At 45.6% G+C, this 11,793-nt stretch overlaps 1 protein-coding gene across 1 annotated transcript; it reads right to left on the minus strand.

Annotated features, from left to right (window-relative positions):
- Nucleotides 1-1,223: 1,223 nt before the first annotated feature.
- Nucleotides 1,224-11,247, minus strand: SCAMP3 (secretory carrier membrane protein 3). Its single transcript, XM_081968238.1, has 9 exons — nucleotides 11,092-11,247; nucleotides 8,433-8,510; nucleotides 7,776-7,904; nucleotides 6,945-7,065; nucleotides 6,737-6,865; nucleotides 5,426-5,585; nucleotides 4,300-4,401; nucleotides 4,010-4,127; nucleotides 1,224-3,452 (listed from the first exon to the last, which is right to left on the minus strand). The coding sequence occupies exons 1-9, from the start codon at nucleotides 11,146-11,148 to the stop codon at nucleotides 3,306-3,308; spliced, it is 1,041 nt and encodes a 346-aa protein (XP_081824364.1). The 5' UTR covers nucleotides 11,149-11,247; the 3' UTR covers nucleotides 1,224-3,305.
- Between the last annotated feature and the right edge of the window lie 546 nt (nucleotides 11,248-11,793).

An 11,793-nucleotide genomic window follows, 5' to 3' on the forward strand; every position in this document is an offset into this window, starting at 1 on the left:
AGAATACGCTAAACTTTACTCAACTTCAAAAGCAAAGGAGGAAATTATTTTTAACACGAATTAGTGAAGCCTCGTTGGAGACGCTACTTTTTCATTCCCATTTCCCCTCCTCCAAATTGTATTTCTTTTCCCCCAGCCAAGCTAACTTTTGCTCACGGAAATCCAGAATTAAGAAAATTCTTTTTGTTTTTTTTAAAACCACCTTTCCATTCGGTTGCTGGGTTATTTGGGAGCTGGGATATGCCGTCACCTCAATCATCCCCATGAATTATTCACACGAGGGAAGAGTGTAGGAAAAGCCATGTAAATTTATAATCAATAATCATGTATTTTTTTGGGTGGGGATATTTCTCTTAATGTAATCCTGGATCTAAACATCAGCGCCCTCTGGTGGACTAGCAGGCTTCCTGCACGCCCTCGTGGAGCACAGTCTTTTTTAACTAGGTTTGTGGAAAGTTTTGGCAATGCATTCGTGCAACTTGGTTTAACTAAGGTTAACCTAGATTACTCGGGCGAGAGGGGTGTGCCTTCCTGCTAACAACCAAGCCTATTTTGAGGGTAGAACAAGAAGCAATGGGTGGAAACTAATCCAGGAGAGAAGCAACTTAGAACTGAGGAGAAACTTCCTGACAGTTAGAAGAATTAATCAGTGGAACAGAATTTGCCTCCAAAAGTTGTGAATGCCCCAACACTGGAAGTCTTTAAGAAGATGTTGGATAGCCATTTGTCTGAAACGGTGTAGGGTTTCCTGCCTAGGCAGGGGGTCGGACTAGAAGACCTCCAAGGTCCCTTCCAACTCTACTATTGTATTGTATTGTAACTTTACAGCGAAAGTGTAGAAAAACTGAGTTGGACTAGATGACCTGCAAGGTCCCTTCCAACTCTGCTAATCTGTTTTTAAAAATTTAGCTTTTTTTGTTTGCTCGATGTTTCATTACCCAGTCAGTCCTCGACTTACAATCCTAATTGAGCTCCAGGCTCAAAGGTGGTCGTAAGTCGAGGATTACATGCACGGGGGAGAAAATGTTGAGATATTAAAGCTTTCTTAAATCACATCTCGGGGCGGACTTTCCCACGTCTGGCCCTCCATCGAAGAAGAGCTGATCTTGACAAAACCATCAAAAATTGAGGAAGGGTCTTTCAAAGCTTTTTGACCGCTAGAAGCCATCTTCTCTCCTCCCCCCTCCCTCCGCCAGGAAAACCATCATTGGCTGAAAACCAGCGAGATAAAATGTAGTTTTATTCCTTAAATAAAGTTCCATACTTCCGTCTTGCGCTTGGCACAGCAAATAATAATAACAACAACAACAAGAAATGGGGAAGGTGCCATGGGGAGAGGAATATTGCATTTGCACATTGACAGACGCACGAAGAACGGTGGGAGGGGGGCACGCCCTACAAATCCTATGGGGATCAAAGAAGAGGGGAAGACGCGGGAAAACCTTGGTGGAGGGTCTGAAATGTCAGATACCGACAAGGGGAGACAAGGGGGGGGCACCAGGTAGGTTTGGGGGTAGGGGGGGGGCAACAAGTCAAATGAACAGGATGAAGATGGAGTCACTTACACACACACACACAGTAAAAGAGACACTGTGGAGATGCAGAATTTGAGAGAGAGACATTCCCAAATCGCAAACACATCGAAGGAGACCCCACCCCGCCCCTCCATACATTGCAAAATTAAAACAGGGGCACCTCAGTCCATCTTCCCCCTCCCTTCAGACGGGCTCCGAAAAAAAGAGGACCAGTCAGAGAGTTAAGACGTCCGCTCGCTTTCGATGTCCCAATTCTTAATACTTCGGGGCAATCAGAGAAATTATTCGTCCGGAAAAAAAAGCCGGTTCACTTCGACTGGGCTGAGAAAGAAGGAAAGAAAGAAAGAGGGAGGGGAGAAGGAAAGAAAGGAGGGAGGGAGGGAGGGAAGAAGGAAGGAAGGAAGGAAAGAAGAAAGAGGGAGGGAGGAAAGAAGCAAAGAAAGGAGGGAGGGAGGGAGGAAAGAAATAAAGGAGGGAGGGGGCAGGGAGGGAGAGAGAAAAGGAAGGAAGAAGAGAGGAAGGAATGAAGGAAGGAAAAAAGAAAGAGGGAGGGAGGAAAGAAGGAATGAAAAGAGGGAGGAAGGGGCAGGGAGGGAGGGAAGAAGGAAGGAAGGAAGGAAGGGAGGGAGGGAGGGAGGAAGGAAAGAACAAAGGGAAGGAGGGAGGAAAGAAAGGCAGGAGGGAGGGAGGAAGGAAAAAAAGAGATTCACCCCCAAATAAAATAGAAGGCACCATAGAAGGGGGCCGAAAAGCGATTGCAGAGGCCAGAGGTGGCTTTTGAGCCAAATAAAATTATTCCCATTGCTAATAAAAACGACCAAAAAAAGGAACTTATCCTCTCCCAGTGGCCAGCACTGGCAGAAACGATCAAAAGAAAAGAAAAGAGGAAAACAAACTTTTAAAACAAGAGTTTTTTTCAATCTTAGCAACTTTAAGAAGGTTGGACTTCAACTCCCAGAATTCCCCAGCCAGGGAGGATTCTGGGAGTGGGAAGTCCACGCCGTCTTACAAGTTGCCACCTAAGCTTAGGGTAGTAGTGTAACAGAAACTCCAAAAGCCCCTCTGGATTTCAACGGACCTCGAGCAGAATTCTACGGAAGAATTAACGTCAGCGGGTGTATCTCAAGGACGAGAGTTTTAAGAGGGGGTTTGACTTCAACTCCCAGAATTCCCCAGCCAGCCCGTGGGGGAATTCTGGGAGTTGAAGTCCACACTTCTTAAAGATGCTAAGGGTGAGAAAAACGGTCTTAAGTAGGAGGAACGCACGAATGGGGCGGCATGCTCGGCTTAGCAAATTTGCAGGAAATCGGGGCTGAAAGGAAGCTTAATTTCGGGAAAACCAGCTCCGATCGTGAGTGGAGTGCAGGATCGAAGGCGAAAGAGAAAAGCCAATTTTGGGGGGGGGGGGGGGGAAAGGGCGGCGCACGAGCAGGAAGGGAAGACACCCCACCCCGGTTCCTCCCGGTTTGAGTAAATCGGAGGAGTCACAAGCAAGGCTGAGTCCTCGGTCAATTTCGGGCGGAAGAGAAGAGTCAAGCCGTGTTGAGGGATCAGTGAGCTTCACATCAGTGCAGTTGGAGCGGGGTGGATCCGTCGCGAGATCGCAGAGCGGAAGCTTCTGAAATCTGCACAAAAAGGGGGGGGCAGGAGGAACTTTTCAAGGCCAGGAGGGCAAGGCCGTGCACATGAAGGGGAGGGGGGGGTTTCGTTTCGGTGAAGGAGTCCCGGCGAAATCGCCCAACCGATGACAACTTGCCAGTCGCAGTTCCTTTAGGGGGCCTGGAACGAGTTGGCGGCTGCCCCGGCTGCGGCGTTGGCTGCCGCCGTGCGGACCGTTTGGTTGGACAAAACGCCGGCGGCGAATTCGGCCTGGGCTTTTTGGAAGCTGGCGCCGGTGCGGCGGTAAAGGGAGTGGATCTGTGGGAGAAGAGAGGAAAATTGGCTGGGGTTGGACATGCTGGATTTTGCGGAATACGAGCGCGCGAGAAATCGGGGACTCGTCCGAGATGGAAAAGGAAGAACCGATCCTCGGGAGGAACCGATCCAAATTTTGCATCAAATACAGGTAGTCCTCGATTTACAATAGTTTGTTTACGGACTGTTCGAACTTGCAACAGCAGTGAAAAAAAAAGGGGGACCGATGACCGTTTTCACCCTTACGACCGTGGTCACATGATAAAATTCGGACGCTTGGCAACTGACTCGTTTTTATGACAGTTGCCCTGTCCCAGGGTTGGGTGGATCCCCTTTTGTGACCTTCCGAACGAGCAAAGTCCACAGAAGAAGCCAGATTCACTTAATGACCGTCTTACTAACTTAGCTAATGGCAGCGATTCACTTCGGAAACGTGGCCAAAAACATCGTAAAATGGGACAACTCTGAGTTAACGCCTGATGTTTCATTTAGCCACGGGAATTTAAGAGCCCGGTTGTGGTTGTAAGTCGAGGACTACCTATGCTTTCTGTTCTACTCACCCGTTTCAACATGATGATGCCCAGCCCAGCAACGACGGTGAATAACACGGAAACAAGGATCATGAAAATGCCCACCCCTGGGTGTGCTCTGAGAGCAACGAAGCTGATAATCCAACCGCTGCAAGACAGGAAAACAGAGAAAATACAAAATTTCTCTGGAGGAAGGACAGGGCCCTGCCACGTGGGACGAGCCACGTTTGATCTACTCGCTATCAAAATTCAGGACTGGAAAAACAAAGATATAGGCGCCAACCCACGTGACTGGATTCCGCTTAGGAGCCGTTCCTTACCTGAAACCCCAACCGGGAATCCCGACGGCCTGCAGGACGTACATTATGTCTTGGGCGAAGAAGATGAAGAAGAAGACGAAGAAGTTGAAAGAGCTGTCACTCCTGCCATCAAAGGAGGGAAAAAGAGAGAGAGAGAGAGGGACGGAGAGAGAGAAGAAGAGAGAGAGGGAAGAGAAGAGGGAGGAGAGGAAGCGAGGGATGGAGAGCGAGGAGAGGAGAGAGGAGAGGGAGGGAGGGATAGAGAGAAGAAAGAAGAAAGAGCGAAAGAGAGAGAGAGAGACAGAAGAGAAGAGAGAGGAGAGAGGTGGGAGGGCGAGAGAACGAGAAGAGAGAGGAGAGGGAGAGAGCAAGAGAGGAGAGAAGAGAGAGAGAAACAGAAGAGAGGCGGGAGGGAGAGAGAATGAGAAGAGAAAAAGAGGGAGAAGAGAGGGGATGGAGGCAGAGAGAGAGATGAAAGAAAACAAACATTAGTCACCCGTATGATTTTATTTTTAATGCATTAGCATCACACTTTTATGTCTAGAAATAATTCAGGATAGTGAATATAAACAATAACACACTTTCCTCCTCCTATTTTCCCCATCACGACGACCCTGTGAGGTGGGTTCGGCTGAGAGGGAGGGATTGGCTCAAAGTCACCCAGCTGGCTTTCACGCCTAAGGTGGAACTAGGATTCCCACTCTCCTGGTGATCGGCCCAAATTCAATCAGTCAGCTTTCAGCTCTAAGGTGAAACTAGAACTCACGGCCACCTGGAGATCAGCCCAGCTGTCTTTCAAATTTAAGGTGGGACTGGAACTCTCTCTCTCCCAGTGCTTAGCTCAAATTCTCCCAGCCAGCTTTGGCGCCTAAGGCAGGACTAGAACTCACCGTCTCCTGGTGATTGCCCCAAAGTCACCCGGCCAGCTTTCATGTTTCGGGCAGAACTAGAACTCACCGTCTCCTGGTGATTGGCCCCAAAATCACCCAGCTGGCTTTCACGCCTAAGGTGGGACTAGAATTCACCGTCTCCTGGTGAGTTCTAGTCCGCCACCTCGTCTCCACTTTCCCTTCAAAGCCTGATCTAAGCCAGGCCCACCTCCTAACCCCAGGCCCTCTGAAGCAAGAGAGGCGCAATGCCGACATACCGGAAAGCTTTGTACATGGGCCGATACCAGCACATGAAGGAGCAAGGCGTGAAAATCAAGGCCCAGAGGATGGAGAGGCCGAATCCGGAAGCGCCCGAGGCGTCCACACAGAACCAGACGAGGGAGGCCAGGAAGTTGATGAAAAGAGCCACCGTGCTGGCTGTGGAAAATTAAAATTAAAATAAGAATAAGAATAACAACGACAACAATTAGTACACAAGAAAGCACAGATCAGCAACTGGGAGTAAATGAGGAGCAGGCCAGCCCCTAAAGAAAACACAAGACGATCTTAATTTAATCTTATCTTAAGATGTTGGGTAACTATTTGTCTGAAGTGGTGAAGGGTTTCCTGCCTAAGCAGGGGGTTGGCCTAGAAGACCTCCAAGGTCCCTTCCAACTCTTCTGATCTGTTCTATTTCTTATTCTATTCTATTTCTTATTTAATGCTATGCTATTCTATTTCTTATTCCATTCCATTCCATTCTTCTATGCTATGCTATGCTATGCTATTCTATTTCCTATTCTATTCTATGCTATGCTATTCTATTTCTTATTCTATTCTATTTCTTATTCTATTTCTTATTCTATGCTATTCTATTCTATTTCTTCTATTCTATTCTATTTCCTATTCTATTCTATGCTATTCTATTCTATTTCTTATTCTATGCTATTCTATTCCTTATTCTATGCTATTCTATTTCCTATTCTATTCTATGCTATTCTATTTCTTATTCTATTTCTTACTCTATTTCTTATTCTATGCTATTCTGTTCTATTTCTTATTCTATTCTATTCTATTTCCTATTCTATTCTATTTCTTATTCTATTCTATTCTATTTCCTATTCTATTCTATTTCCCATTCTATGCTATTCTATTTCCTATTCTATTCTATTCTATTTCCTATTCTATGCTATTCTATTTCTTATTCTATTCTATGTCTTATTCTATTCTATTTCTTATTCTATTCTATGTTATTCTATTTCTTATTCTATTCTATGTCCTATTCTATGCTATTCTATTCTATTTCCTATTCTATTTCCTATTCTATTCTATTCTATGTTATTCTATTTCTTATTCTATTCTATTCCTTATTGCCAGGTCTTATTGCTATGCCTACTGCTAGGTTGGCAGAAGCTGGGAGAAGTAACGGGAGCTCACTCCGTTCCACGGGATTCGAACCGCTGAACTGCCAACCTTTTCTGATCAACAAGCTCAGCGTCTTAGCCCCTGAGCCACCCCTGAGCCCTAGTCAAGGACTGCTGGCACCTAAAATCATTAAAAATAAATAAAAGGCTGGAGATATTGCTTACCCATCCAGAGGTAGTACATGATGCTGACTGTTTTTTGGAAATCCACGGGGATTTCGACGGAAATATCCTGATAGAAACAAGGCTTCACGGGGCAGATGGAGGGCAGAGGGGGCCAGTTGTTCGGCCTGGCTGTAAACACAGAAAGGAAAAGGTGGGCTTTGGGCGTTCTCGGCATGGGGAATCGGGGGTGCGGAAAAGGACGCCGTACCTGTCCCGCTGCTTAAGGCCGCGTTTTGCAGCTCGCGCTCCCGCCGGTCCAGCTCTTCGGCTTTCCGATTCAGCTCTTCTTGGCGCTTTAAGAGGTCAGCGGTAGCTGCGGTGGCCGCTTCCTAATTGGAAAAACAGAAGGCATTATTGGATGGATCTGCAGTGCCACCTACTGGCCCATGGGGAGGGTAGCTCCCCGATGCCCTTCAAGGCAGCTTGGAGGCGTCAAACTAACTGCAAAGCATTGGAGTGGGGGAATCTACTTTTTTTAAATTTTTATCTCATGTTTATTTTTCATAAGTCAATCGAGGGAGTGAGCGTTAACTCACGCTCTTTCCTTCTCCGATTTTCCGCATAACCATGAGTTGGGGTGAGAGAGAAGGACTAGAAGTCACCGTCTCCTGGTGATTGGCCCAAAGTCACCTAATTGGCTTTCATGGCTAAAGCAGGACTAGAACTCCCAGTCTCCTGGTGATTGGCCCAAAGTCACCCAGTTGGCTTTCCTGTCTAAGGCGGGACTAGAACTCCCAGTCTCCTGGTGATTGGCCCAAAGTCACCCAGTTGGCTTTCCTATCTAAGGCAGGACTAGAACTCACCATCTCCTGGTGATTGGCCCAAAGTCAACCGGCTGCCTTTCATGCCTAAAGGTGGGACTAGAACTCACCATCTCCTCGTTTATAGTCTGAAGCCTTCCCCACCAGACCAAACCGCCAATTTCATCCCAATTTCCCCCCCGATTTTATCCCTAAAATGACCTGTCTTATTTCTACCAATATTTCCACTTCTTTACCTCTCCAGAATGTGCTCTCTCTCTCTCTCCCTCTCCCCTTACCTGAGTCCCGTATGAGCCGTAATTTCTGGCCTCTGCATTGTTGTGTTTCTTGGGCAACTCCGAGACAGGAACTGTGGGCACAGAGGGGATGGTGGGAGCCGAGGCCGGGGGCTGGTATGGTGGGGGAAGCTGCTCCGAGAGAGAGAGAAAAAAGAGAGAAATCTCAAATTTCTGCAGAACGCGACTCACTTAAAAACCAACTTACTTAACACGGGACGTTCTCTCTATCACCTATCTATTTATCTATCTATTATCCATCCATCTATCTTTTCTCTCTATCCATCCATCCGTCTCTCTCTTTTAGCTTTCTATCATCTGTCTATGTCTACTTATATCATTTATGTCTGTCTGTCTGTCTGTTCATCCATCCATCTCCTCTCTCTTTCTCCCACCCATCTATCCACTATCCACCCATCCCTCTGTCTCTGTCTTTACCTACCTACCTACCTACCTATCATCTCTCTCTCTGTCTTTTATTTATTATCTATCTTATTCATGAATAAAAAATAAATAAATAAAATAAAATATGAACGCAGATTCTGAAAGTCTGGAGAGGGAGCTGCGACAAACTATCCCCATTCAAAGCCAAAACGCCCACAAAATGCAAACACAGCAACCCCCTCCCCAATTCCCCAAAAGATCGAGCAATTGACTCACCCCCGAATTATCAAAAGGATTATATACATCCAGAGTAGCGTAGTCCGTATTGGGCCTGTGCTGAATTATGCCTGGATCCTAAGAAGGAAAAAAGAAAGTAAGTGACGTGATTAAATAAAAAAGAAAGAAAATTTATTTATATTTGTACCACTCCTACCTAGAAACCAACCCAAGTTTCTCTTCTCTTTGCATGTTGAAGCCGAATTGCAAAATTCCCATTTTCAACCTTCCCTTCTTTGCTCCCAAAAATATTTTTTTTCTTCCCGCGAATTAGGAGGAATTGGACCGCCTCTTTTCGGATTTGATCCAATTTCATTTGTAGACAGTTTCCTACGTGGGAATCGCTGCGAGTCTATTATTTTATTTATTAATCACCATTTTAAGCCCCTGTCTCCTTTGCATTATAACGCACAAAGGCAGGAGGGAAAATGCAGAAATAAAACACCCTGGATTGTGTGAAGAAGGTAAGGTAGAAATTGCAAACATGAGGCTCAACGGATTGGCCCGATTAGCAAAAGAACAAAAACAATTACTTTCATAAAAGTTTGGAAACCCTTTAGGGACTTTTTGCTGCTTAAAAAGAGCTGTAGTTGGAAAAAGGGGCGAATTAGGTTCTGTCATTTTGGAAAACTGAATATTAACTAGGTTTCTAACAGCTGCAAAGGAAACAAAAAATGCTTCTTTAAATATTTCATTTTTTTTCTTTTTCTTTCCTTGATGTATATCGTTTCCTGTTTCTTCTCTCTGTGTTTCTCTCTCTTTCTTTCTCTCTCTCTCTCTCTGTTTTTCTTTTGCTTTCTTTCTCTCTCTCTCTGTTTCTCTTTGTCTCTCTCTCCCTTTCTTTCTCTCTCTCTTTCACTCACGTTGAGGGGTGCCTTGCCTCCCAGTCACATGACCTTGCTATGCCCACCCAGCTGGTCCTTAGGCAGATCATATTAACGGTCCGTGGGATTTAAAATTATGAAGGTAGTGGTCCGAGATCCGAAAGGTTGGTGACCCTTGCTCTAAGCTGCCGATAAGATAGCCTGCTCCTGAAAATGGAGGCTCCATCCAGGCCATGTCCAGCTCATAGGACTCTTTCAGAGAAATCTTTTTTAAAAGTTTGTTTTTCCTCCAAACCAAAGCCTCTAAAAACAAGTTAAGATATCTTATTTGCTTTTCACCAATTGCATGTCACTCAAAAGAAAAGAAAAGAAAAACCCATTAAATAGACCTAGCTAGCTAACAAGGTCAGCTACGTTATTCATTGTCTATTTATTGCGAAATAAGCTGGGGAAAGATTATTTCGACACCCGCTTTCTCTCTTCCCCCCCCATCCCAAAAAAGTGGGGGGGGGGGTGGAACCCTCAAATCTCTGTTGGATTTCAAATCAGGAAGTAGTAAGCAAGATCTGTGATTATTTTCAGAAACCAGAGTATTTCAAAAGAGGCCAAAACGAAGCAAAAATAGAGGCAAAAAAGCAACATCTCAAATTTTAACAAAGACAAAAATGTGATTTCAATGCCCTCCCACAGTTTTAAAAATAAATTTGTTATTATCCACAACGGGACCGAAATCCCAAACAGCTTTGGCCAAATAAGAGTTTTGTCCTATGCAGTTAAAGGGGGTGATTGTGCGATATATATAAACACCCTTTTATCTTCTCCAGCAAAAGGCAAACTTTTGCTAATTCTCCTTCTCTTTTTGCTTCGTAAGGAGTAAAACTAATAAAACAGCCGATTGGCCGGTTTGTTATTCCAACCTCAATTAAGCTGAAACCCAGCAAAGCAGAAACAGAATTAGATTCCGGATAAATACAAATATTTTGACCAGCTTGGCTCATTTTCTTTAAAGGTGGTTTGTGTGGGTTGGGTTCCATGGTGGCTTACTTGCCAAAGTATGGTTAAGCTAAAGATTGGTGGGAATAAAAGGAGGGAGGGAGGGGTGGAGGGAAGAAGGAAGGAAGGCGAGAGGGAGGAAATGAGAGAGAGAAACAAATAAAAAGAGAGAGAAAGGAGAGAACAGAGAGAAAGGAGAGAAAAGGAAGGAAGGAGGGAGCGAGGGAGGAAATGAGAGAGAAAAACAGAGAAAGAAGAGAACAGAGAGAAAGGAGAGAAAAGGAAGGATGGAAGGAAGAAAAGAAGGAAGGAAGGAAGGAACTTTGGGGTTCTCCTACTCCAACCCCCTGCTCAAGAAGGGAAGGATAGAAGGATGGAAGGAAGAAGAAGGAAGGGTTTTCCCCCATTCATTTGGGCTCTCTAACATCCCTCACGGCACACTTCAAAGGGACCAATCCTCTTTTCATGCTGTGCCCGCCCCTCCCTGAGGACTAGAACCTTTGGCTTCCCATTCTCACAGTGCGCAGCTCTTTCATTTCCTTCTGAACCAAGGCCAGCCAAGGCTCGGCCTGGCCTCCCATCTCCAGTCTACCCTTCACTCTCAACCCAAAAGACATGCCCGGGGCTGGGCAGCCCCTACCACCCATCCCTCGCCTTTCCTGGAGCCAGCCTACCTGGCAGGGTTGTTGTTGTTGTGAGCAAGGGGTGGGGGGAGAAGGAAGGCGGGGGGGGAGAAGCCAGGCTGGGATGAGCAAGCGAGGGGGGGGAACCCCGGGTTGGAGGGCTACCCCAAGGGATTCCCCCCCCTCCCCAAAGTTTTTTTCCCCCACGCCACTACGCACCTGGAAGGGATTCCCCGCGTCTCCCTCGAAAGGGTTCCCCCCTCCGTTCTGGCTCATGCCCGCTGTTCTCCCTCGCTGCCTCCCCTCCCTCCGCGTCGGCCGTTCCTTCCGCTGCCCGCACAACAGACGCTCCACGCCGATTGGCCCGCGGGGCCTGGCTGCGTCACCCGCGAGCTGGGTGGGGATTCCCATGCGCGTGACGGGCGGAGGGGCGGCGGCCGCGCGCGACGTCACGAGGGAGGGGGAGGGGCGTGCCTCGCGCGCGAGGGGCGACGGGAAATGTAGTCCGCGCCACGGCCGAAGAAGCGGTTTCTCTCTCTCTCTCTCCCTCTCTCTCTCCATATCAATTGAAAAAAAAATGGGGGAGAAACAATAAATAAATAAAATAAAATGATAAATAAAATAATGAATAAAATAAAAGAGTAAATAAATTAATAGATAATAAATTAATAAAGAACAAATAATGACAGACAATAAATAAAATAAGAAATGATAAAATGATAGATAATAAATTAGTGGATAATAAATAATAGACAATAAACGATAAATGAAATAAACTAATAAATAATAAATGATAAATTAAATAAATTAAATTAAATAAACAACAATAATTATTATTATTATTATTATTATTATTATTATTATTATTATTATTATTATTATTATTATTATTATTATTATTATTAATGTGGTTAATCTTTG

Source organism: Natrix helvetica (assembly GCF_964273705.1).
Source record: "Natrix helvetica genome assembly, chromosome: 16".
Classification (NCBI taxonomy): Eukaryota; Metazoa; Chordata; class Lepidosauria; order Squamata; family Natricidae; genus Natrix; species Natrix helvetica.